This window comes from Lissotriton vulgaris, chromosome 1_1, assembly GCF_964263255.1.
Source record: "Lissotriton vulgaris chromosome 1_1, aLisVul1.2, whole genome shotgun sequence".
Lineage (NCBI taxonomy): Eukaryota > Metazoa > Chordata > Amphibia > Caudata > Salamandridae > Lissotriton > Lissotriton vulgaris.
In genome coordinates, this window is record NC_141685.1 from 1,573,090,408 (window position 1) to 1,573,117,306 (window position 26,899).

General features: G+C 44.0%; 1 protein-coding gene across 1 annotated transcript in view; it reads left to right on the top strand.

The window, feature by feature from the left end:
- Window positions 1–26,899, top strand: part of TRHDE (thyrotropin releasing hormone degrading enzyme) — a 1,998,244-nt gene that overhangs the window by 910,888 nt on the left and 1,060,457 nt on the right. The window contains exon 5 of the mRNA XM_086918108.1: window positions 6,234–6,347. Within this exon, the coding sequence (XP_086774234.1) occupies window positions 6,234–6,347 (114 nt within the window). The remainder of the gene's footprint in view (window positions 1–6,233; window positions 6,348–26,899) is intronic.

The following is a 26,899-nucleotide window of genomic DNA, read 5'->3' on the forward strand; positions in this document are numbered from 1 at the left end:
GGCCTCATTTATGAGGCCTTGCGTCAGTTTTGCGCTGCGGATGCGTCACTTTTTGTGACGCATCTGCGGCGTAAAACATGCGCCTTGTTGCGCCATATTTAAAAAGTGACGCATCTAGGTAGATGCGTCACTTTTTAAACCCCTGCGCCACATTATACCTGCGTCAGGTATAATGTATGCAGAGGGGGCGTTCCCCCGCAAAAAGCCTCGTAATAGTGACGCAGTGAAATCTATGAGATTTGACTGCGTCACTTTTAGGATGCGGTTGCGTCAAAATCTTGCGCCTGCCTCACAGCAGGCGTAAGACTGACGCAAGCCCTTTCACATGGGGCTTTCCCCATGTGAAAGGACGCATTGCTGGAGATGCGTCACTTTTGTGACACACTCCAGCAATGCGTCACTTTTGCGCTTACAGATGCGTCAGAAATACTGACGTATCTGTAAGTCCTTGCGACATGATGCGTCATACATTAAATATGACGCATCATTGGTGTCGCAAGGAGTGCGCAGTGAAAAGTGACGCATCGCTGTTTTCACGCAGCGATGCGTCACTTTTCATAAATGAGGCCCCATGGGCCTCATTTATGAGGCCTTGCGTCAGTTTTGCGCTGCGGATGCGTCACTTTTTGTGACGCATCTGCGGCGTAAAACATGCGCCTTGTTGCGCCATATTTAAAAAGTGACGCATCTAGGTAGATGCGTCACTTTTTAAACCCCTGCGCCACATTATACCTGCGTCAGGTATAATGTATGCAGAGGGGGCGTTCCCCCGCAAAAAGCCTCGTAATAGTGACGCAGTGAAATCTATGAGATTTCACTGCGTCACTTTTAGGATGCGGTTGCGTCAAAATCTTGCGCCTGCCTCACAGCAGGCGTAAGACTGACGCAAGCCCTTTCACATGGGGCTTTCCCCATGTGAAAGGACGCATTGCTGGAGATGCGTCACTTTTGTGACACACTCCAGCAATGCGTCACTTTTGCGCTTACAGATGCGTCAGAAATACTGACGTATCTGTAAGTCCTTGCGACATGATGCGTCATACATTAAATATGACGCATCATTGGTGTCGCAAGGAGTGCGCAGTGAAAAGTGACGCATCGCTGTTTTCACGCAGCGATGCGTCACTTTTCATAAATGAGGCCCCATGGGCCTCATTTATGAGGCCTTGCGTCAGTTTTGCGCTGCGGATGCGTCACTTTTTGTGACGCATCTGCGGCGTAAAACATGCGCCTTGTTGCGCCATATTTAAAAAGTGACGCATCTAGGTAGATGCGTCACTTTTTAAACCCCTGCGCCACATTATACCTGCGTCAGGTATAATGTATGCAGAGGGGGCGTTCCCCCGCAAAAAGCCTCGTAATAGTGACGCAGTGAAATCTATGAGATTTCACTGCGTCACTTTTAGGATGCGGTTGCGTCAAAATCTTGCGCCTGCCTCACAGCAGGCGTAAGACTGACGCAAGCCCTTTCACATGGGGCTTTCCCCATGTGAAAGGACGCATTGCTGGAGATGCGTCACTTTTGTGACACACTCCAGCAATGCGTCCCTTTTGCGCTTACAGATGCGTCAGAAATACTGACGTATCTGTAAGTCCTTGCGACATGATGCGTCATACATTAAATATGACGCATCATTGGTGTCGCAAGGAGTGCGCAGTGAAAAGTGACGCATCGCTGTTTTCACGCAGCGATGCGTCACTTTTCATAAATGAGGCCCCATAAGAGAGCTTGTTAGTGAGAAATTTGCGAACACAAACAGAGGGTATGCGAGTAAAATAAAATTTGATTGGCTCAAGCTGACTCCTTCTTCATGCAATGCACCAGCCACGTCCTACTTACACGTTGAATTACCGAGCTCGCAAATGGCCTGAAAGTGCTGAATTTGGTCCTTTTGCTTCCAGCATGGGAGCAGGGCTGGCCTTGGGCATGGGCTAGCTAGACCCATGCCCGAGGTGCCAATATTCAGAGGGGGGTCACAGGTTGCTGCCTCATTTAATGTCACAGTGACAGCAACTAGTCCATCCCACTTGCTCTTAATCAAGTCCTGTTAAAGACTTTGTAATTAGCCTATCATGCACATCAGCATAACTGTTGGCACCCCATCAACCCCCTGCCCTCCTCCCATCTTCCTCACGCCACATGCCAACACACACGGCCCTACCCTCAACAAACACCAAATTTTTTTTCTAACCAGGGCGCTCACCCGGTCAATCTGATTTATGGCCGGCCCTGCCTGGGAGGATGGCAAGCCGAAGACTTTACCCCATAGCAGAGGAAGCCCAGATTTTTCTGGTGCTCAGATCAGTCACTGTCAGCTTCGGAGTCTGGCTGAAATTTGGTCCGTAGTGAGGAGGGAGTTTCCTGCGGCCTACTACTCACCTGTTGTACGGGAGGCGCCTTCTACTTGCGTAAGGAAATCGGTGCTCCTCTGCTCGCCATTGGACTCTACAGTGCTCCTATGGGCCTCAGTGCCAGTTCATCACTACCGTGCCCGTCCCCTTCTGGGAGCCAGGGAGGATGGATGGGCGGCATGGCGACTGCACTGGTTATGTGAGTGCTTAGGAGAATTGCTGGTGTCAGAGCTGGGTGCCACTCGCACCCACTAACCATTTTAACTTCTGAGTCTCAGCCGGGCCCGTGCACCATTATTATTGATGAGGGTCCCACGGGCCCGTGCGTGCGCACTGCACAGCAGTTCAGTTGCGCACCATTAAATGATTAAAAGAGCGAGCCTCCATTTAATTAGAGGAGTGGAGCCTCTGAGGCCTGGCCGGGCTGCTGTGCACCATTTAATTTATTGAATGGTGTGCACCGCACTGCCCAGCATTATAATCAGGATAAATAAAGTGAGTGAGGGGGCCCTTGGAGCGCCCCCCCCTGCAACCCAGTGTTAGGCCACTGCCATGGCGTGTGCACCCTTGAATTTATTGAGGCCGGGTGACGGTGTGTGCTGTGCGCACTGCGCACCATTAAAAATAATATGATAAATAACGGAAGGTGCCCCTGGAGCGTGGGGGCCTCCCCGCAATGCAGGGGCTGCGGGGGCCTGTGTTATGCCCCTGCTTCCAAGGTTTTACATTTATGCTTTTTTCGCTCTTTTCTATTTTTTCACATCTCATAGTCCCATAGACCGTACAAAAGTTGATTATGTCTTGGGTTGGATGGAAGTCCACCACAGCTAATAAAGTCCCTAACTGGTTAGGTTCTGTTATAGATTTCAGTAGTCTAACGCTGAGCTCTACGCCTAGTAGCTATGGTGCAGAGCAGACAGGCTTAAATGAACGTAAATATGTACAGCATTTAGAAGTACCAACATAGCTAAACAATCAAAGACACAATACAAAAAAAAAACACTGACATTTATGAGAATATAGAAAAATCTAAGCATAATGCCCACAAAATGACAAAAAACAATAAGGGCAATTGGAGAAATGAATTTTTAAAGATTTAATTGAAAGAACACAAAGAGTCAAATGTAGTCAATGATCATGGTAGACCGGGGTCGAGGCACAATTTGACGCTGACTGCACTGGAGCCCGGATTGGATACATTAAGTACATTCATTCTGCTGAAGCCTGGAAGAAGACAAGTTAAATAAATTCAAAGTCCCCATACACAAAAAGACTTGAAGAATTTGCTCTTTTCCATGTGGGACAAAGCTGAATTTGTAGTGGCCACCATAGAGCTGAAGGTCAGGTATGCAAAGCAGGTTGGTCCTGCTGAGGCTTTTAAGGTTTTGGTTGAGAAGTTCAACGTGGAAAGAGACTTTGTTGTATTTTTTGGTGGTGCATCAATATCCATTCAGGACAAAGCTGAAATGCAATCACATGCTGCAGAACTGCTGGTTGGATACATTTTGTGGAAAGTCTGGAGCTCTAACAGAAAGGTTTTTCAAACGTTTCCAAACTTCATTTTGGGCCCAGACAACCATAGGTGAAATCTTCTAAGGCCCTCAATGGGATTCTTAAAGACCCTCACGGTAGAGGCTGCTATAAAAGTCCAGGTCAAGTTCCAGTTGCCACTGGTCAGCTGGCAGTTTCCAGGAAAAGGCCTCACGCAGCTTGTTGTGTCCCAGTAGTCACAAAGGAGGTCAGCCCTTGGAATCCGCTTGGAATGCATGGACCACTTGGAGTTCACGTCTTACTTCTGAGTACAGGGGGTAGCAGGTGCAGTTGTTTAGGGATTTTCTCGTCACAGACAGCATATCCAGTCCTCTTCTGTCTTACATCAGTTCCAGAAAATGTTATCAGGAACGCTGGGTGAGGGTCCTAACCTAGTAAACCATATATCATTTAAATGTTGATCTTCACACTTTTGCAGAACACATTTCCAATTATAAACCAACATCTTTCAAAACCTAATTCTAATTAGTGTAACTTAAACAATGCATGGTTTCTTCATATTACCTTTGTCAAACACCTACATTAAGAAGTGTATTTACTTTGCCTGGCACCAGTATCTTCCCTGCATGTTTAGTGACTGACTAAGCTGCTTTCCGATTGTTGGCCATCAAGTACATACATTTTTGCGGAGCTGTAGTTAGAAGATTTACATTTCCAATTTGCTTCTTCTCTTAACACATTCATTAAATAGAGAGGGTATAGAAGTTGATCTCTAACATTAGCATATGGAATTAGAATACTCACAAATTTGGAAAATGGTATATGGTTGAAGCGTTTGGATCTTAATTTGTTTAAGGTTTAATCAGTCATATTCTTTTTAAATTGTGAATTTGAGACAATCCTGCCCTGATTATTTGATGATTCTATTCAGACAGAATCTAACGGAGTGATCTATATATTATTGTGAATTACCCAATACTGTGCATGCCATTTGAGGTTCCGTGACGATTTGAACCCGTGTTTTCAACATTGTCGTAAACTCATAATTTTGGTACCAGTGAACCGCAAATGATCCATTTAGTATATCCTGGTGTTTTCGCTAAGCAACGAGCAAGAGCACTCCTGTTATAGCCACATTTCTGATTCACCCATGGCATTCATTTTAGATTATGGCATCCATCTTGTATTCTTGCCCTCACATAGTCAATGGACACACAGTGACCTCTGATCAATTCATTTCACTTAAGGACACGTAGGCTTTAACCGGCGATTCACCTTGCTAGTGACACGTACACCTTAGGACAGAAACGCTGTGGCCGCATGACTCGGCAAAAGCTGCCTCCTCTGCCCGAGGCCAGCCCTGCTATACTGGTTCTCGTGTTCGTTGGCTTGATCATGATTAGGCGGCCGAAGCTGGTAGCCTTGCCCATTTACGACCCACAAACATCTCTTATCCTGTTTTTCTATCTTCTGCACCTGGCTCTGCTCCTTTCCTTCTGGGCCTTTATTGGGGGGAGGTAACGAAATTTACGATGAGGCGGTCCGGCTCTTGAATGAAAAGACGACATGGGATTATGATTGAACAGTGGGAACCTCTCGTTTGTAATGTTTTGACATCAGATATTGTTGACGATTCCTGTGCAACGCCAAATATTTATTGTTTAGGACATAAAGTTAAGAAACATACTAGTATGTGGAGAATGTTTCCCCCAGCTAAATAATTGGTATTTAAGGAGCAACCCACTTTGTGCAAATCGAACAGGCTCCTAGAATCTGCCCGTGTGTAGTTTCTGTGACTTCTGTGTCCCTGCAGTAATAAACCTTTGGTCTTTGACGCCACCATCGAGAAGCCCGTGTTTCTGTTTATTTGTGCACCGAGACAGGTAGAACTCAGGGGTCTTCGGGTGTTGTCCCTGACACCTCTGGACCTTAATAAAAAGTCCAGAACTCCACAATGGACCGTGCATTATTCCTAGTGAGAATGGTTCACTTGTTAGGTGCATAGTGTAAGGAAGTAGTGATTTAATTCTTTTTAGTGTGAGGTAACAGAACAACTAAAATAGGACCAAAAACTAAGAAGAAAACATGAAACAATATGCATTGTATGACTTACCAAATGAGGATAGGTTAATTCTAAGTTGACTCACTCATAGAGGTACTAAAATTCAATTAGCAAACTGTCTGGTCTTCCATAGTTAGCAAACATATTTCAGTAGTGTTTTTAGATTTTGAGTATTAATTGCAAGATTTTGCTGACCTCGGCTATCTGGCAATTTGACCTGAGAAATATTTTATTATTTTCAAGTTCAGCTATCAAATGTATTAACACTCTTTGCAATGAAACGTTTCCACCACCACAATATGTAAAACAACTGGGTTTTGTTTTTTAGTGGTTTGGAGATCTCGTGACTCCGGTTTGGTGGGAAGATGTGTGGCTGAAAGAAGGATTTGCTCACTATTTTGAGTTTGTTGGCACAGACTACCTCTATCCAGGCTGGCATATGGTAAGAAATATTTGAGAAATTAACATGCAGATGCACTGGTGATGTTATTAGTGTTTGTCTATTATCATCTTTACGTCACAAATGTTGATTGATTCCAGTAGCAAATAGCAATTTACTAGCCTTTACCAACGAGTCTCACATATTTATATCAAAGATATCCATATATCGTATTCTCATATTTCAAACTATTGTCCCATAATATTCCCTCACTTTAGAATACCATTAGTAAATATCAGTGCTTCACATTTGAATTCATTACTATCATGTAACCTGCAAGAAAAGCTTGCTGTAATAATAATTTAACACATGGAATCACTAATATTCAGCATTTACGACTGCATAAACCCTTGTTTGGATATGCACTAAACCCATATTATGATTTTGAAAAGATTTTCAGAATCAAACAATAGGGTAACAAATGGTTACCCATTCAGTATTTAGAAGGGGTGAGTTTTCGGTGCCCCTCCCATATGCTGAATCATGATCCTATTTACTAATTGTTAATGACTGGAATTTCAGTCACAAACCATTAATACGTTTTCACCTCCCAAGTTGGGTGTTAACTCATTTCGCAAAAGGCAAGGGTTGTAGTCTATCTGGGGGAACGGAAAACAATACTATTTTGGTTCCAACTCCTAGGTTTGTTTTAAGTTTAATTCACAGTTTGATTTGGTTTATTATAACACTATATAAACTATATCATTCAAAAGTAGAATTAAGATCATTATATTATTATAAATAACATTTAGACCAAACCAAGCATAGATTAATAATTATATCTGTAAGGTACATACACAGATGTCAAAATGTAAATCTGGTCCTTTTCTTACCAACACCTAAAGAGAGCCTTCTTAAAAAAACATAGGGGCTCATTATGATGGTGGGCGGACATCAGTCCGCCCGCCATCATAACTGTGATGGGACCACCTGCTAGACGTGTGGCGGTCCCACCACCCCAAGTAGGATGAACCTGCCACACTGGCAGGTGCATCCTGGCCTTTTACGATTGCAGACGGTCCGGCTGGCTGCAGCACCGTCCTCATTGGTAAAAGAGCATACACAACATTTCCCTGCACCACGTGGCAGGCACCACGCGGTGCGTGCCACTTGGTGCATGATATTGCAGGGGGGTACCATGGGTACCCCCCTACTGCACCCCCCAAAGCCCCCCACAGAGGGGGCACACAACAGGCCCCCAAAGCCAAACCCCGCCAGCCTTTCCACTGCGTCATCGCCACCTTGGAAAGGCCTCTACAACACCCTCATCCTAATATGGCAGACGGTGCCTGCTAGGCACCGCCATCATATCAGTGACCCAGTGATTGCCAGTGGCAGAAAAGCAGACTTTGCATCCGCCGCGATACCCACTGCCATCCTAATACGGCGGTGGCTAATTCTCCTTACGATGGCAGAACGATTGCCACCACTGGCCTGACGGTGGCAATCATTCTGCTATCGTAATGAGCCCCATTGATCCTATTTTGAGAGTCTCTATATTGAGGCCATGTTACCATCTCTGAAGTAATATTGTTTGAGGATACTAGTAGCTGTACGGTTCCTAAATCTACCAAGAAATGACAAAAAATGAAAATTTGCAATTTAGTTCCTTTCCCAGAGCACAGAGACATTTTTGCTGATTTAATGCACTCCAGATTTCAGAAATATTGAGAAAGGAAGGTGACCCTAAATAAATAAAATTTTCCATTTATCGTCCAGTATTATTTGGTCGTATAGGTAGTCGCTGTTTAGGGCTGTTTTATAGTGATTGAAATATAGGCTATCAAGACACCCAGATGAGCCAACCAATTTCTTTAATCCAGACTGTAGTATACTGCTTTTAGGTTTTTTAAAATCTCTATATTGTCTGAGATTCATGATCATCTGAAAATACGTGTTCAAGCTAATAGTCCACCTTATTATACATTTCTCAATCTGATTCTTTAACCTTTTTTTAAATAGAAATTATGTTTAACAAGGTCCTTAGGGATTTCCAATATGATACCAGCTCCTCAGCAACACAGATTGCATTGCAGTGCCACCATATTTACTGGTTTCTTTGTAAACTCTAGATTTTAACTCATATTGCTTTGTGAGCCATAATGTCTTCTTCCTTTCCTTTTCGGTGTGTTCTCCCTTGATTATTTTGCCTTTATTGAGTTGATTTTCCTAGTATGTTGGCTCTGTTTACTGTGACTCTGACATTCATTCTCACAGTGTATGTGGTCTATTCCTATAATATGAAATAAAATTGCCAAGATAGGTTGTCCGGTACCTTTACGTCATGCACATGCATTAATGCAAAATCATGGCATCAGGCTCATTATTGTGGCTTGGCAGACTGGCTCCTTTACGGAGGAAATGTATTGGTCAGGTAGAAAAAAACGACTTATATACAAGTGATGTCTCCTTTAATATTTAAAAGTGGAACATACTAAAAGTTAAAGAAAATTAACTCCCTACATTGAAAAGCTAAACAATGATGTTTTAGCTGTATTCATAAAAGTGATATTTCACTCCTTAGTTGTTTAAGTGTTATTTTACAATTTGGCTGGTAAATAGCTAAAACATGACACCGCATTCCTTTTAAATTATCTATCAAAATCAGTTTCAAACGTAAAGGTAGATTTTTGATACCTATATCAGAAAGATTTTTTTAAAAAACATACTTTGTCTTTCTTGAATGTGTCAGTCGTAAATTAATCAGTGCTGCTAGTTCCCTTCCCTCCAGTGCATTAAATAGAACCCTTGTGTGGCGAGAAAAAAAAGGTTTGTCTGCTGGAGATCAATAGAAAGAGCTAAGCTTGCTAATTATCTAAAGGAATAATTACTGCCCGCTTAACTTACGATGGGGTATTTGGGAATATATACGAAGAGATAGGGTTAAAAAGGACCAAACGTATATCTGGCTTTTCACACTTCAATGCAAAGTTGATTTTTAGTTGACAGAAGCATTTCAAAAGAGCGGCCTCTGTTAGACATCTCTTTATATTCGCATAGGAGAGAACCCTGTTCCCAGATGAGGAAGAGGAAGGCGTTCAGGATTTGCATAGTTGAATCTCTGGGCTGGGAATAGGAGCTCTCACTCCTGCAATTGTGGATAAAGGTTGCTTTGATAGTTTGCACGTAAGCAAGAACAGGTAGTGCTATGAAACTGGGTGGCTTTTGGTGGGAATTTTGTAGAGATATGAATGGTGAATGTCACTGATTTGAACATGTCTTAAAATGGTACCACAACATCAGCACACCATAGTAGTTCCAGACCTTGAAAAAACAGAGGAGACGTCTGCTTTCTGTCTTCCTGTGAAGAGCGTTGAGTTAGGACCTGCTCTCTTGTTGCACCCAGGGACTAGGAGTGCCCTCTTTGGGACAGTTGGCTTGCCTCCTCCACTAACTCTGGAACACAAAGGGCTGAACAAGGTGTCCATCGTTTGTGTGATATACCTGTTGCAGTATTACTTCCACATACAGCTGACTGTGTTTTAGGGCCTTCAATGTGTTCCAAAGTAACTTGTCCATCCCTGACATTTGCAAATGTATAATAAAGAGAGGGGTGAATCCTTTTATGACTCTCTTTTGTGCATTGCAGCTAATAACACACAATTATACTTGGTAGAATTCCCTGTTCTAAAAGTGGGTGGACCTTAACAATATGCCATTTGTTGAACTTTGTTAATGTTTTTTTGTGACACTTTGTTGAGCAGTATACACTGAACCTATTGTGCAATATAGATAGACATCTGTCATGGAATTGCCATATGGAAGATAGATAGATGCTAATAATACAATGAATTATTTTCAATGCCCATGAATCCATTTCTTCTCAGACGTACCCGTTTATAGTTAATCCCATTTTGCCTAAAGATTAAACAGCGTGCATACGGGTATAAAAAACCCATGTATGACTAATTGTGTTCTAAAATATTTACGTCTATCTGATGTATGAGTTGAAGCAAATTAATTTCATGCTTGGAACTTTATCTTAAATAATCTTTCATATGATTAAATTACCTTCAGCTCAAATACACATCCAATTATTTTTTACTGAGTAGCGATCCAACATTCAGTTGAGTACCTCCAAATTCATCTCACATACTTGGATGAGATTACCTCAAGAACTACCTCCTTCAGCAAAACTGAATTCAGACACTAATAGTGTATTTAAGGGGGAACAGTAATTCTGCTCTCAGGAAGGCTTACTTTGTCTGTCCTGAGGAATCTCCATGAGGATTCTGCAAGGCCTTTAGTATGGAGATATATCCTGTGCCAGAGCTTTACAAATTGCTGTTTCCATCCCTCTTATCATACATGATATATCTCATCATGAGTTCATAATGGGAAGATTACCAGAGTTCAAATTGGAATATTCCCTATTACTCATTCAGTGCCACTGTGCAAGATCTTCTTTTTTATTGACAGAGACCCTTCTAAACACCTCATGTTCATTTTTCCATAACAGCACTGACTATTCCATTTCTCAAATACTTCTTTATCTATGTAATGTAGACTCCACACATTTGCTCAATAATTCATCATCTGCTGCATAATCTGCAGATTTAAGAAATTTGCTTGTAGAGGAAGCAAAACCGATATTGAAACCAAAGCTTGATCAGCTCAGTTGATGTTACTGCCCATCACTTGGGGCTTAAATGCTGCAGTAAGACTTTAAAGAGCTATTCACCTATTCATATCTGAGACGTTTAGCAGGCTCTTCATAATATCGCTCTCTCTTGTGCAGAGGTTTTTAAATGGGAATGGAACGTTCTAGATGCCAGTCTCCCCAGGCTAATCCTAGGATGTGACATCACCCCCCAACCTCTGTCCCAACCCTCCTGCACAGCATTCTGTGACTTTACAACATTGTACCAAGTTAGCTTTGGAAAAAAGCTCCTACTCTAGTTAACATCACTGCCAGATTCCTTCCCACTGAAACTTCAAAGCCATTCCCCTCCTATGTTGGCTCCAGAGGTCTGGGCATCCTCCTTTGTCCAGTTAACCTGGACTTACCAAGACCAAGCACAATATGACAAGCTAATTAGGTTTTGGGCAATCATCAATCGTCCATTTTTATCTAAAGAAAACATTATTCTCTTGGACGCCCACAACACGGCGGATGATTGGGTATATCACTTTGAGGGTATCTTTCAGCAGAATACTATCCTAACTGAGGGGCATGAAAGGGTGGATGATCAAGGCGGATCTCGTTTTCAGCATTGGAGAGGTGAGAACTGGTATATTGGGACTGTCTAAAAGTAAGGCCCCTGGGTCAGACGGGATTCCGCCTGACCTCTACATCGCCAACGTAGAAACCTGGGGGCCCGTATTTACAGGTGTTATCAATGCAGCAGTTCGGGCTGGTCTCCTAGACTCTTTGGCTTTATCGACTATAGTCCCGGTCTTTAAAAATGGTCATCAGGACAGTACCTCCTGTTACAGGCCCATTTCCCTCCTAGACCCTGTGGTGAAGGTGGTTGGCTGCATGATTCTTGATAGACTTGTATGTTGGGTGGAGGAAAGCAATCATCTAGATGAGATTCAATATGGCTTCTGCCCTGCTAGTTAAACTGTGGAGCAGTGCTTAAAATTTTATCTGTTACTGAATAGGTATACCGTGGCACGTGCCTGCCCAATATACCGAGGGGGTCATTAGGATGGCGGGTGGGAAAAGGGACCGCCCACTATAAGGGTGGGGGTCCCATGAGGGCAATTAGGATGCGCCCACCACAGTGGCGGGCGCATCCTGCATTCCTGTCATTGTGGTGGGCGGTTCACTCAGCACCGCCCGCCACAATGCCTGGAAAACATGTTATGCACTTCCATGCAACACCCCGCAGTGCCTGCCATGTTGTGCATGGAACTGCTAGGGGGTAGGTAGGTACCCCCATGTGCACTCCCACCCCCCAGAGTCCCTGGTGGCCCGCAATGTCAAACACTGCTGCGCACGGAAAGGCATGTCCCCGCCTGCATAGTAATATGGATGGCGGTGTCTAACAGACACCGCCACCATATTAAACCCTTTTCCGCCCGGTCAACTCATTGACCAGGCGGAAAAGCAGTGGACGGTCTTTCCGTCTGCCGTGGTTCCCCTGCCATAGTAGTATGGCAGGGGAATTGGGTGGCGGGTGGGGTCGAATCACAGGTGTATCTCCACCACCATGCGGGCGGTGGTGATCCGCCCGTGATCTAATGGGCCCCTTACCCTTTATGGACCTGTCCTCAACCTTCGACTGTGTGAACAGGTCCAAGTTATGGAAGTTGATGTCATCCACCGGCATTAACAATAACATTCTCTGTTTCTTGAGGATCTCCATCGGGACTTCAAGGCAGTTGTCCGTTATTCAAAGGACTTGAAAGAGTCCCGCAAGTTCAATATCAAGAGGGGGGTACTTCAGGGGTGTTTTCTGGCACCCTTTCTTTTCAACTTATACATCAACACCTTAGAGAAGGCCCTTCTTGGAACAAAAGCCAACTGTCCCCAGGTAGGCAAGCATAGCCTGCCGATCCTTCTATACGTGGATGACACAGTTCTCCTGGCGAGGACAGCAAGGGGTCTACAACTTCTTCTTAACTCTTTTGACACATTTATGGAGGACTTGGATCTGTCGGTGACCCACTCCAAATCTTACATTATGCAGGTGGGCCCCGGGAAGGCAAAGCAGCCCATTTTTAAATTAGGAGGCTCGTCAATACCCAAGACTAATGTTTTCTCTTACTTGGGAGTAGTGTTTTAGGACACCTTGACCTGGTGCCCCTAGCTTAATCAGAAGAATGCGGAGCTCGTGGAAGCCTCTGCAGCCATCTTTAACTTTGCCAGTAGAGTGGGAGGAAAGCCAATAGGGGCCCTGTTGAAGATTTATCAAACTAAATGTTTCTCTAAGGTTAGTTACGGAAGTGAGATATGCGGCCATATTGATCTGGGGGCTGTGCAAAGTGGCAAAAACTCCTTCCTGCAAAGGGTCCTTTCTGTCCCGCAATGTATTCCATCCTACATTGTTCATGAAGAATTGGGGATCTTTCCTTTCAGACGAACTGGCCTTCTGTCCTCTGGCTTTGTGGCTCAAGATTTGGGCTAAGCAACAGCATACACTATGGGACTGTCTTTCTCTTGATCATGGTTCACGTAACGGATGACTTCAGTACATAAGAGTCAGCCTCGCTAGGCTAGGAAGAGCAGAACTTTTTTTGAACCTGAGTGCACTTGTAAAAAGGACCTTGTCAGGGCCAAGGAGTGTGTTTTAAAAACACGTTACTGTGAACGACAGGGAAAGGAGCTGTGTAAACCCAGCGTGCGAAAGTATATAATACTAAAAACTGTGCATACCACTGAACCTGTTAGGGCTTAAAAGTTCTTATGATCGTTTTTTTGTTGAAGAGGTTCCGGCTCGACCTCTTTCACTACCTATTGGCACAACCTCAAGGCTTGCACAGAGGAGAGTGCCTCATGCCCTGTGGCTGCGACTGTGTGTCTTTCCGCAGGACATGATGCATTTTTTATTTTTTTGTAATTTTTATGCTGTTTCCAGGAAGTTATTTATCATTTCCATTCTTCAAAAATGGGCTTCAGGAGGGTGAGGCAAACACAAGGAGATGATGGACGGAGTGCTGAAACTTTTCAGACATTCACCCCCCAGGCACAGATCTGGGTTGAATCCATCATCGTTCTTTAGCTCACTTTGCCACCCCAGTTCAGACACAGCTATATGCGAATCAGTCTTGACCATGTGCCTCATAGGAACAGTCCAGCCCGAACTGCCAAGCCATGTGTTCCCTGGACCGGAAACAAGCCTCCTGGGACTGGTTTCAGGCTAACAGCCCTCATCAGCCAGGCTAGCTTGAATCCAGTGGCAAAGTGAGCAAGGGACCCATGTCTGGGCATACCCATGCCAACTTATGGCGAACAAAGCAAACACAAGGAGATGATGGGTGGAGTGCTGAAACTTTTCAGACACTCACCCACAGGCACAGATCTGGGTTGAATCCATCATCGTTCTTTAGCTCACTTTGCCACCCCAGTTCAGACACAGCTATATGCAAATCAGTTTTGACCCTGTGCCTCATATGAACCGTCAAACCCGAACTGCCAAGCCATGTTTTCCCTGGACCAGAAACTAGCATCCTGGGACCGGTTTTGGGCTGACAGCCCTCATCAGCCAGGCTAGCTTTAATCCAGTGGCAAAAGTGAGCAAGGGACCCATTTCTGGGCATACCCTGCCAAATTAGGGCAAACAAAGCAAACACAAGGAGAAGATGGACTGAGTGCTGAAACTTTTCAGACACTCACTCCAAGTCACAGATCTGGGTTGAATCCATCATTGCTCTTTAGCTCACTTTGTCACCCTATTTCAGATTTGGGTTGAATCCATCATCATTCTTTAGCTCACTTCGCCACCCCTACATGTGTGCATATCGAGTGCTGCAGATTTGTTTATTTGTATACATGTGTGCACATATGCTTGGAGGACTTTGTGAATATGGTTTATTAGTAGTATTGAGTTATACAATGCTCAAGTAACCTCTACTTTTAACGTCTTTGTTCCAGTGCCTTGCGGGTGCTATAAGAAGCCTAAGCCTAGCAACAGCTGGTTTAATGACGATTTAGCATAAACGCATTTCATCCTGCATCCACTGCAACATAGTTGCCATCGGGACTACTTTTCTACAGTCAAACTTAAATGGCAAATATTTAATTACAATTTTAAGTGATACATTAGAACTACTAACTGCGCATATTTTGGTCAAAATGTTTTTTCACCACCTGTGACAGCGGTTCCAGTCAATGAGTTAAAATTTGATGGACGCTGCATTTGAATTGCCGGCACCGTACATCAAACTTTTAACACGTTTTTATTTCTAAAAAACAAAATCCCAAAGCAGGGTTTTGTTGTTTGGAAAAAAACAAAAACTAATGGTCCCCACACCATGAGAGTTATCTCCCATCATTATTTAAATGTTTTTACTGTACCTTAGTCCTACGTTGTGTCATGGTAAGTGAGAGTAAAAATTAGCCATTCGATCGCCCACTATAAATCGTGTTTCATAAAATAAATCTCCATTGTGCGATCATATAAGTTTGTCAGTGATGGAGATGTAGAAGTCCTCCACAATGCAAATCAGGTAGACAGAACTTCTGTTTGGCAGAGAGGGTACTCTGTCACAATGGAGTACCCTCTCTGGCAAACTCTAAGGCAGCCACTAAGTCATTAGATGCTTAATATACTTTGCAAGTCTGTAAAAATACTAAAACTTCTAAGAACGCGAACAGGCCAATGTGTATGCAGGCTTTAGCACTGAGTCTGTGGTAGGGTCAGACTTGGATGAGCTGCATTGTTGTACGGACGAAGATGTCTCAGTCACATTGATTTTATTGGACCTTTTGCATTTGTTTGAAATACCAGACACTGCTAATGCATTTGGAAGATTTCGGGGTCAAGAACATAGCCTTTCTTTGGCGCCAGGACTTTCTCTCCTACAGAACACATCTTTTCTTTCTTAAGCTAGACGTCTGACCCGAGGAGGTTCTCAAGGCTCGGCTTTGGCCCCATTGCTTTTTAAACTCTATAGGATTCGTAGTGTGTACGTTATATACAGTATTTTGGCTTCTCCCTCTTTATCTATGCCAACAATACTCAAATTGTCTTGAAGATTTCTGGATATCTAGACAAAGGACATCAACGTACATGATTGCTTAAACTACGGTGAGTCATGGAGGGATGACATCCATACTTCTCTCATGTAGACTGGCTCCTTTCTGGGTGCTTCCTACTGGCCTTCTGTCTGACTCATTATTAACACCATCAAACCAAAATAACTCTGCAGCGCGTTCCTACCTGTTCCAACTTAGCACTTTGAAAGGGAGGGAGAGCTGATGATATCTCTCGTGCTTTGCCTTTGGTGCACCGTCTCTTTGAGTGCTATTTAAATCCCTTTGTTGGTTCATAAAACTCTACTTTTCTGTTTTAATTGCTTTAAACTGAAATGTTGCCTTTGATCTGAGAGTTATTTTGTTCTGCTTGTGCCCAACTTCTGCCACTCCACCATTGAATGACAAGCATTTTTGGTTTTAACATCTGTTCATTGGAACTCTTTCCTGTTGTCCCTGCAGTTCCAATCCCCGCGGGAAGCCTTGCATTTGTTTTTTTCCCAATCTTTCTCTCTAAATAGCCAATGTAGTGGGAGCACCTCTTGCTGTCATCTCTAGTCTTGATTTCGTTGCACTGCTACCTCATGGTGAATGACTGTGCTCTACAAATGATCAAATAATAATAGTAGTAATAGATTTGTAAACATACACTGGTGCCCAATCACATCCAGCCTCATTCGGTAGTGTAGCCGCTGTGTCATGGGACTCAGTACAAGGAAAGAAATGAGACCCCTGGCAGCTGTTTGAATGATAAAATACAGCAATAATCAGGGTTCTATGGGCCCTCAAGGACTCTGCGCCCCGGTGGCACTGCACTTGCTGCAGCAATGGAATCTACTCTCCTGGCCTCAAGGCTTGCAAGAAGAATACAACACACATGAAGCACTGATTACACTAAAAACCCATTAAAACTAACAGAAAAATGGAACAGAATGGGCAAAAATATAAACAGAGCATTCTTTTGTGGTCTGAATATTTAGTGTTTTCTGTGTGCTCTATGTATATTTAGCGCCTCTTTGAGACTCACTATAGAAAACCCAAACCAACTGGATTTGTTAATATTGGTTGGAGGTAGTCAGAGAGGTGTGTTCGCTGCTAGTGTCTCACCTCAGGGAGAATTGTTATGTCATACCTGGTGCGGTGCGATCGGTGTGACTGCACTGGGCGGTGACTTGGGGTGGGGCGTCATTTTTGAAAATGTATACTATCATTTTAAAAGCACCTTCTGCTGCGTTCTTGGCCTCCAGCAATTTTCAGACATCAATTAAATGTCAAGATAAATCCCGTGATTAATGGTCTTACTGGGAAGAGACTGGAGGTTTGTCTAGTGGAAATTTTGACTTATTCTAAGGTAGTGCAGAGGGTTAAGATGCCTGCTGCTAAGAACGTGTACCATGCGGATAACGAAGTGCATATAATGTGAATAGGTCAGTCAGTTACTGCTTCTCCTTTTGTTACTTGTGGTGTCTAAGTAAAAATCCTAATATAGAACATTGAGCAAAAAATAATATTTGGAATTCTATTTCAGCAAATCGGTTTATACTTGTGAATAATAACGTCAAAGTAAACAAATATTTGGAAAACGTTGTTGCAAATAAACAGTAAAGTAGGATCTTGCCAATTTCAGAGAGAGGATAATGAAATTGAACGCAGTCCAGCAATTAGCACACAGTCAGATCAAACTCCAGCAGAAATGCTTGTGCTGGACTGGACGATTTGCTGTTAGAGGGAAGCTAATCCCAGTGTAAAAGGCAGAAGCCTGGAGGCATATGGTCTCCTACACAGTAACCAGGTGCCCTTCTGGTGTATTAAATTATCCCTTGGAATTAGCAATGTTGCATTCTGCGATCTACACGATAACGTGTTGCGAGTGCTGTTAAATGTTTTCACTGCAGACATGTTTTATTCTCAATGGACCATGCCTAATTACAGAGGGTCCCAATGGTTTCTGCTTCAGACAGCTGAGTAGCAGTTGCAAGTCATCTATGCGATTATGCATGTGGGAGGCACGGGTTGTGAGGATTGACAACAAAAAGTTAAAGTTGGACACAGTTCAACCTCTAACAAATGTTAGTAAAAATTCAGAACATGCCACTCGTGTGTACATTTTCTGGGTTATTCTCCTCTGATATTGAACGTATAGGCAATGTAACAATAATAGAGAGAAACGAGAAAGCATCCTGGGGTTCAACATTCCTGAAAAGAACATACCAAAAAAAGGGACCTTGGGACAAGAAAAACCGATTCAGAAAATTACATTTTATAAAGTATATGCAAGGTCAAGTGTTTATATCAGTGCACTTGGACTAGATTTTATCATGGAACTCTTATTTCATGAATGCTGAAATGTCACCCACCCTCAGGTGGCATGCTTCATCATAGGACCCACTCCTCGCTTGTGTCTGATTATGATGACATGAGTTATAAGTAAGGCAGTACTTGCAATAAAGAAAACACACTTTAATAGGTAAAAACACTGTCACTTAATTGTTGCTACATTTGGAGAGTATGAGGGAAGTAGAATAAGTCAGCTAAAACTATCTAGTGGATAAGCAGCATTTTTTTTAGGTCGTCACTTCTTTGAGTTAAAATGAACTAGGTGGAATAATCCAACCCCTGGACAAGGTTGACACATTTCAGCCACTGTAATAAGTCCAATTTGGGTCTAAGACATTTGCCAAGATCAAGGGCTTGAATATTACATTGCCCACATGGACTATAATGGGTTCTGAGAGGTCAGCGTGTAAACAACTAAAATAAAATGTAAATAAACCAAACCTCTTAATTGTAAGGTTACGAGACACGACGAAACACATGAGAAGGCAAACATAGAAGAGACGGAACAAAGGACAATGTAAATGACACTGTTTAACCCTGAATACTACATTTCTCAGACCCAGTGTTGCTGCATCAGCCACTAGCAGATCAGCAGGCTTACACGCAGTTCCAGGTTCATAGTGGAGGATTGAGTGCCTGATTCACAAAGATAAATGACCCTTTTGAGTAATTTACACTTTTGAGTAAGTCTACTATTTTTTGTTTATTCACAACATCCTAGTGCAAGTTACCACTGAAAGCAAAATAAAAACAGTAGCAAGACCAGCACCACACATGGCTAACCACTGGCACTGCTGTGCCCTTCATAGAAAGTTATAGATGTAGGGAATTAAGAAATACCCATAGGAAATATTATTACATTATTTTAAAAAAAATGTATTTTAATGTCAGAAAATATATAAATAGTACATATTTATCATTTAATGTAAAAATATTTGAATACCCAATTATGAATTAAAAAATGAATGACTATAAATAATACCATATAACTACATGTATTTAAAGTAATTATATACACCACTTACAGTTATTAATAATGCATAAAAAAGATGTTTCTTTAGGTGTGAATTTCTTTTTTATGTGTACAAAACGAAGGTATAGTAATATTTAACATACAACATATTTTATATTTAATTCCAAGTTAAATAAACTTTCAGAAGAGCAACTCACAATGTTAATCCCACTAATCAAATCTGGTGCACCTCAAGACCCCTGTCCTCCTAAAATAATGCATATGATCCCTGCACAAGTGGCACAATATCTGGGCCATATTCTGAACAACATGTTAGCAGGGGGAACCAGCCCTACTCACTGGAAACTTGCCTCTATTCTGCCCCTGTTAAAAAAAGACAATCTGAATGCTCTGGATCTGAATAACTACTGCCCAATATCAAGACTTCCCTTTGCTGCCAAGCTTGGTGGAGAAAGTAATAAATCAACAACTCTCAGAGTACCTCGAGGAAAACTCTTTACTGGACGATACACAACAGGGGTACAGACAAAAACATAGCACTGAGTCTGCTCTAGTACTAGCTACAGAGGATATTCGGGAACTGCTGGACCAGAGAGGGACAGCGACCCTGATTTTGTTGGATCTCTCCGCAGCGTTTGATACGGTCAGCCATGAGATCTTGGCTGACCATATGCAAAGTCTGGGGGTAGAGGATACAGCACTAAATCTCCTCCAATCCGTCTTGCCTAATAGACAACATAATGAGATGATGGACAAGTTTACATATAGGCCTTTCTCTCTGCCTTGTGGCGTTCCCCAGGGCTCAGCACTGAGCCCACACTATTTACCCTTTATGTAATGCCACTCACAACAATTATTAAAAATGCCGGTTTTCTCTTGGCGTCTTAAGCCGATGATACCCAAATCATGGTGTCACTAGGAAAACCTGAGAATAACTCTGGTATGGCATTCAGATCATGCATGAGCAATGTGAGCAAGTGAATGGACCACAACTCCAGTAAATTAAATGCCGCTAAAACTGAGGTCATCCTCTTTGGCTAACCCCTCATTTTGGATGCTGGATTGGTGGCCTCCTGAGTTGGACTCAGTTCTTGACCCCTCAAACAAAGTAAAAAATATAGACTTCTTGGTAGATAAAGACCTGAAGTTTAAGGACCAAGAAAATAAAATTACCTCTGTCTCATTTTGCTCCTTAAGGCTCATAAAAAAGATCGAATTATTTTTGACTCCCGAACTTCTGAAAACTGTAACCATGGCACTAGTACTTACACGTATCGATTACTGCAATACTTTCTATCTTAATCTCGTATAGGTCTCTTGAAGAGGCTTCAGACTTTGCAAAAAGCTGCTGCCCGACTCCTTTTTAAAATTCCTAAATGTGAATCGGCTAGAGAAGACATCAGGAAACTACACTGGCTGCCAGTCAGACAACAATGTAGGTTCAAGGCTCTTTGTCTGGCTTATAAATCATTGCATGGACTTGGGCCAGTCCACTTCAAGGAGAAACTCAAATGGTACATCCCAGTGAGGATGCTTCACTCAGGCTCTGCCATGAACCTGACTGTCCCCTCATTTAGGAGGACCAACTGGATGGGGAGCTTTTCAGGACCTCAGCTGCGCTCTGACATTAAAAGCTGCTCCCTCTTTACTTGGATTCAGAAAGGCCTTAAAGACCTGGCTTTTCTTGCAGAATTAGAAGACCTGATCATCTGCTTGTCTCGCTTCTGACATCTGCTGTAGCTATATTCATTTTCTATAGTGCCAAGACGGCCAAGGGCAGGAGTTTGCGCATAATAAATTACATTCATTCATTCATATAGTGATAAAACCAGAACACTGGCGTGAACTCCATGAGCCTTTCACAATCACTAAATGACAGTTAAAATAGGCACAAATATGAAAGCAAAGAACACTATACCACAGCAATAAAGCTAAAGAGGACGCTGTTTAGGTAAAGCCATATTTGCAAAAATATAAGGATCATGATCACTAACCAATAGCAGTCAATTGAAATTGAATTACTTTGATAAGATTCATCAGAATTTACTGCTTAACCCTCATGTTTACTAACACATAGAAAAATGTGGAAACTTAGGGGCATTGTTACAAAAAATGTCGGAGGGTGGTACTATGCCAAATTTGACAACGTCGGATCCCAACATTTTTATAATGCAGGGTGTGCAGTATTCACAAGAATAGGACACATTCCTGTCTTCCCCTAGCTCTGGTGCAAAATAAAATTGTGTCACCCAGCGCAGGAACACTGCTGCCATGTTGCAAGGGTGCCTGTGTTGCAGGGGTGATTGTTTATGTGCAGGAAAGAACACCTTCCTTCCCATAAACAATCAATATTGGTGATTTACTCTTTCTAAGTGTGATGCAGAATGCAGCACACATAGAAAGAGCAAAAAATGAGCCATGCTCATACCAGGTATGTCCTGGTGTTAGATTTTGGCTCTGCCCTTGTAAATATGAGGCAGAGTCAAAAAGCAATGGGTACTGCAGTAGAACGCCCACTGCAACACCCATTGCACGCCCCTTTGCTCCACCTTGTAAATATGGGAAATGCCGCTATGCCACTGGAGCGTCTCAAAAAGTGACGCTCCGATGGCGAAAGAGGCTTGTAAATAAGCCCAAGAGTCTCTGATGGCAATCCTAGCTTATGAGTTTAATGGTGGTGGTGGCCAAATGGGTTATCCTGTAGTCCTGATGGCCCTAGAACAACCATGACAGTGACTACTCACTAATTTGAACCAACCTGGATAATAGTTGCTGGCGGAGATTTGCTGGAGATTGACCTACAGAAAATTGCGTATGTTCACTGCCACAAAGTGCTTTGCTTAGATCACACCGATCTTGTTCTAAAGCTGTTGTAGATGGAGATTCTGCTCACCAGGCAATGTCACCCCTCAGATCACCTTCAATTGCAGTATTATTGTCTTGGAAATCTATCATGTAGTCTCTCGTTATTGCAGAGAGTTTTTCAGGTTATGCGCCTGTGTCTCCAGACCCAAGTGGCAATTGGTGGCGGCCAAAATGGTTGGATGAGATAAGCAGAATACAAACAAATAAACATCAAAAAAATTAAATAAACTTACCTTAGCCTGCAGCAGATCCAGTTACAGGTTCCAGACTCCCCCGAGCAGATGGTCCCACAGCTCCCACAGGTCATTATCCAATCCAGACGCTGCTCTCATGCTGTTAACCAGCGTGAGTGAAGCATCTAGATTGGGTGGAGCAGGCTGCTGTAAGATCTCAAAAGAACACTGGAGACCTATGCCTCCTTACCAATGACAGTTGACAGTTGGATTGGATAGTTTGAATTGCATATGTCGGTTTGACAGTAACCAGGAAGCTTGCCAAATCAGCATACGCAATTCATACTGAAGGGGTCACTTGTCATTGCTGCCATTCAACAGCAATTACACACTCATCCCGCCCTGCCCTCTCCATTTGGCAGAAAGTGGGGGCATCATTGCGGGAGAGGAGCGGCGCTTCTCTGCTCATAAGGAGGAACTGCTGCTGCTGGACTCTTTGGGATGGCTGGAATATTAAGCAGATGCCAGGTTAGCAATACCAGCATGGCAGGCCAGCAGAGCTCCAGCCAGGACCTTTAGTCTTGAAGGAGACAGCAGGGTGTAGAGACAAAATAAGAGTCTCTCGTCTCAGGATACACTTTAGGGTGTCCTTAAGGAGCACCAATTTGCTATTAGAGGAGTCCCTCAATACCAGGGCACCTTCAAATTGTTTTAAAAACCAAAAATACGGTACGCCTTTCAAAAACTGCAAAAAGTAGAAGTGGCACAGGCAGCACAGTTGCATAGGTTGGTTAGTAATTTGGTACTTACAACCTTATATTAGTGTTGCCACTTTCTTTTACCAGTATCTTGTTGCTAAGGTTAATGGAGAGCTGGCAATATTATGCATAATCTAACTGTGACTATACTATGAACTGTAGTAATGGATCTTGTCACTAGCTTTATCATTCATTCCCGAATGTATCTCCTTATCCCGTAGTCTTTTTCATCGAAGGAAATCACAACGCGGTTGTTACAACGACCGTTTGTGATTCCACATACCATTACTCTGTAAATCGGAACAACGACTTACGGAGGGGGGGGGGGCGCTGGATGTTGGAATAGTATAATTTACTATTCCAACTCCAGTCTGTGCGGACACTACGGAATGTGTTGGATTTTAAAACCACCCCCCCCTCCGCAAGTCGTTGTTCCGACTTTCGGAGTAATGGTATGCGGAATCACAACGCAGTTGTTGTAACGACTGCGTTGTGATTCCCTGCGGGGAAAAAGGTTTGTGGTAAACGTTGTTTACCTTCATTGCCAGATGATGGGAGGCATTCTTTATAACATGTAACAATTAGGCCTTCTGGGCTCACTGAAATATTTGATTACTTCACTGCTTTCAGCTTTAGTTATGGGAAAATTAAACATGTCTTTGGTTTCCTCCAATTCATGTCATTCCTGTCAGCTAAATATATCCAGTAATACCGGTCAGAGGAAGTGGAAGCACAAGGGAGATGGGATGGCCCTATCAGGGCATCAGCCATCCTTAGTCTTTCAGCTGTCATTCTTAAAAAAATAAACGTCTAGGAATAACCCTTCAAAAAGTCCACAGGGGTGTTCCATGTGAGTGTAATATAGTCATTTATAATACTGACCAAACATCTCAGTCATCTCCATAGTCAAGTCAAGTCAGTCAAGTCAAGAGATTTATATAGCGCGCTACATACCCAGAGGGTCTCAAGGCGCTTGAAGAAGGGTGGAGAATTACTTGTCAAATAACCAAGTTTTAAGTTGCTTTCTGAATGCTAGGTGGTTCTGAGTGAGGCGAAGGTGAGTAGGAAGTGAGTTCCAGGTTTTAGCTGCCAGGTAGGAGAAGGATCTACCTCCCATGGTGGTTTTGTTGATGCGAGGTACAGTAGCAAGGGCTTGGTTGGAGGATCGTAGCTGGCGAGAGGGGGTGTAGAAGGAAAGTCGTGCGTTGAGGCATTCGGGTCCAAGTTCGTAAAGTGCTTTGTGTGCGTGGGTTAGGAGGCGGAAAGTGATCCTCTTATTGACGGGGAGCCAGTGGAGGTTTTTCAGGTGACCAGAGATGTGGTCTTTACGCGGAATGTCTAGTATGAGTCTGGCTGAAGCGTTCTGGATGCGTTGGAGTTTTTTCTGGAGTTTTGCGGTGGTACCGGCGTATAGGGTGTTTCCGTAGTCCAGGCGGCTTGTGACAGGTGCGTGGGTGACTGTTTTTCTAGTTTCGGTGGGGATCCAGCGAAATGTTTTTTTGAGCATGCGAAGAATGTTGAAGCAAGATGATGAAACGGCGTTGACTTGTCTGTTCATAGAGAGTGAGGAGTCCAGGATGACGCCCAGGTTCCGTGCGTGGTCCGTCGGGATAGGTGCTTTTCGAAGGGCCTCTGGCCACCAAGAGTCATCCCAGGCGGAGGGGGAGGTACCTAAGATAAGGACTTCCGTTTTGTCTGAGTTCAGTTTCAGACGGCTGTGCTTCATCCACACGGCTACTTCTTTCATTCCTTCATGTAGGTTGGTTTTGGCAGTGTTAGGGTCTCTGGTGAGTGATAGGATCAGTTGAGTGTCATCAGCGTAGGAGATGATGTTGAGGTTGTGTTGGCGTGCGATGGCCGCGAGGGGGCTCATGTATACGTTGAAGAGGGTGGGGCTGAGTGAAGATCCTTGTGGTACACCGCAGATGACTTCAGTGGCCTCAGACTTGAATGGTGGGAGGCGGACTCTCTGGGTTCTTCCGGTGAGGAACGAGGTGATCCATTCCAGTGCTTTTCCTTGGATTCTGATGTTTCTGAGGCGCTGTAGAAGGGTGCTATGACAGACTGTGTCGAAGGCTGCGGAGAGGTCGAGGAGGATGAGGGCGACTGTGTCTCCATTGTCCAGTAGAGTTCGAATGTCGTCTGTTGCTGCGATGAGGGCGGTCTCAGTGCTGTGTTTGGCTCGGAAGCCGGACTGTGAGGAGTCGAGGGATTTGTTGGTTTCGAGGAAGGCGGCGAGCTGGTTGTTGACAGCTTTCTCGATGACTTTGGCCGGGAATGGAAGGAGCGAGATGGGGTGGTAGTTTTTGAGTTCGGTGGGGTCAGCTGTGGGTTTTTTCAGATGGGCGCTGAGTTCTGCGTGTTTCCAGCTTTCCGGGAAGGTGGCGGAGTTGAGGGAGCAGTTGAGGACGTCTCGGAGGTGTGGTGCTATGATGGAGTCTGCTTTGTTGAAGATGTGGTGAGGGCATGGGTCTGTGGGGGATCCTGAGTGGATGGAGTTCATCAGGCGGATGGTGTCCTCAGTAGAGATTGGGTTCCAGTCATTAAGGATGTTCAAGGGGGGTGAAGGTCCTGCAGAAGTTTGGGTGGGTTGGTCTCCGGGTCGGTTGTCGAAGCTGTTGTGGATGTCTGCGATTTTGTTGTGGAAGAATGAGGCTAGGGAGTCGCAGAGGGCTTGAGAGGGGGTGATGTCGTTGGAGTTGGCTGATGGGTTGGTAAATTCTTTGACGATGTTGAATAATTCCTTGCTGTTGTGGGCGTTGTTATCTAGTCGGTCTACGAAAGCGGCTTTCTTGGCAGATCGGATTAGTTGGTGGTGTATGCGGGTGGCGTTTTTGAAGGCGTCCCTGGTGCTGGTGTTTCGGTCTTTATTCCAGGCCTTCTCGAGGGAGCGACACAGTTTCTTCGATTTCTTAAGATCATCGTTGAACCAGGAGGCGTTTTTGCTGCCTAGTTTGGTTTGACGTTTTTTCAGCGGTGCTAGGATGTCGGCGCTGTTGGATAGCCATTGGGTGAGGTTAATGGCTGCTTGGTCAGGGTTTGAGGGGTGGGCAGGGGGGTTTTGAAGAAGCGCTGAGGAGATCTGGTCGATGGTGATTTTGTTCCAGTTTCTTCGCAGAGTAGGTTGAGGATGGTTGTGGGTTGTGGTCTTATTGTAGATAAAGTGAACGCAGCTGTGGTCCGTCCAATGGAGAGCTGTGGTGTGACTGAAGGAGACATGTTTGCTGGAAGTGAAGATAGGGTCGAGTGTGTGACCTGCAATGTGGGTGGGGGTAGTGACAAGTTGTTTGAGTCCGAGGTTGGCGAGATTGTCCAGAAGGGTGGTGGTGTTGCTGTTGTTGCTCTTTTCCAGGTGAAAGTTGAGGTCTCCCAATAGAATGTATTCCTCGGAGGGGAGGGCGTGTGGGGTGATAAAGTCAGTGATGTCGTCACTGAATTGTGCACGGGGTCCTGGAGGCCGGTAGAGGAGGGTGCCTCTGAGTGTGGTCTTGGGGTCGGTGTGGATCTGGAAGTGAAGGTGTTCGGCGCTGGCAAGGTTGACGTCTGAGCTGGTTGAGATGCGGATGGAATTCTTATGGACGATAGCGATGCCTCCTCCTGTTTGGTCGGTGCGGTCCTTACGGATGATCTTGTAGCCTTCCGGGATGGCAATGGTGATGTCTGGGGCTGAGGAGGCGTTCATCCATGTTTCAGTTAGGAAGGCGACGTCCGGGGAGATGGTGTCTAGTAGATTCCAGAGGTCGATGGCGTGCCTGTGGACCGAGCGGGTGTTGAGCAGGATGCATTTTAGGTGGTTGGTGTCAGATATC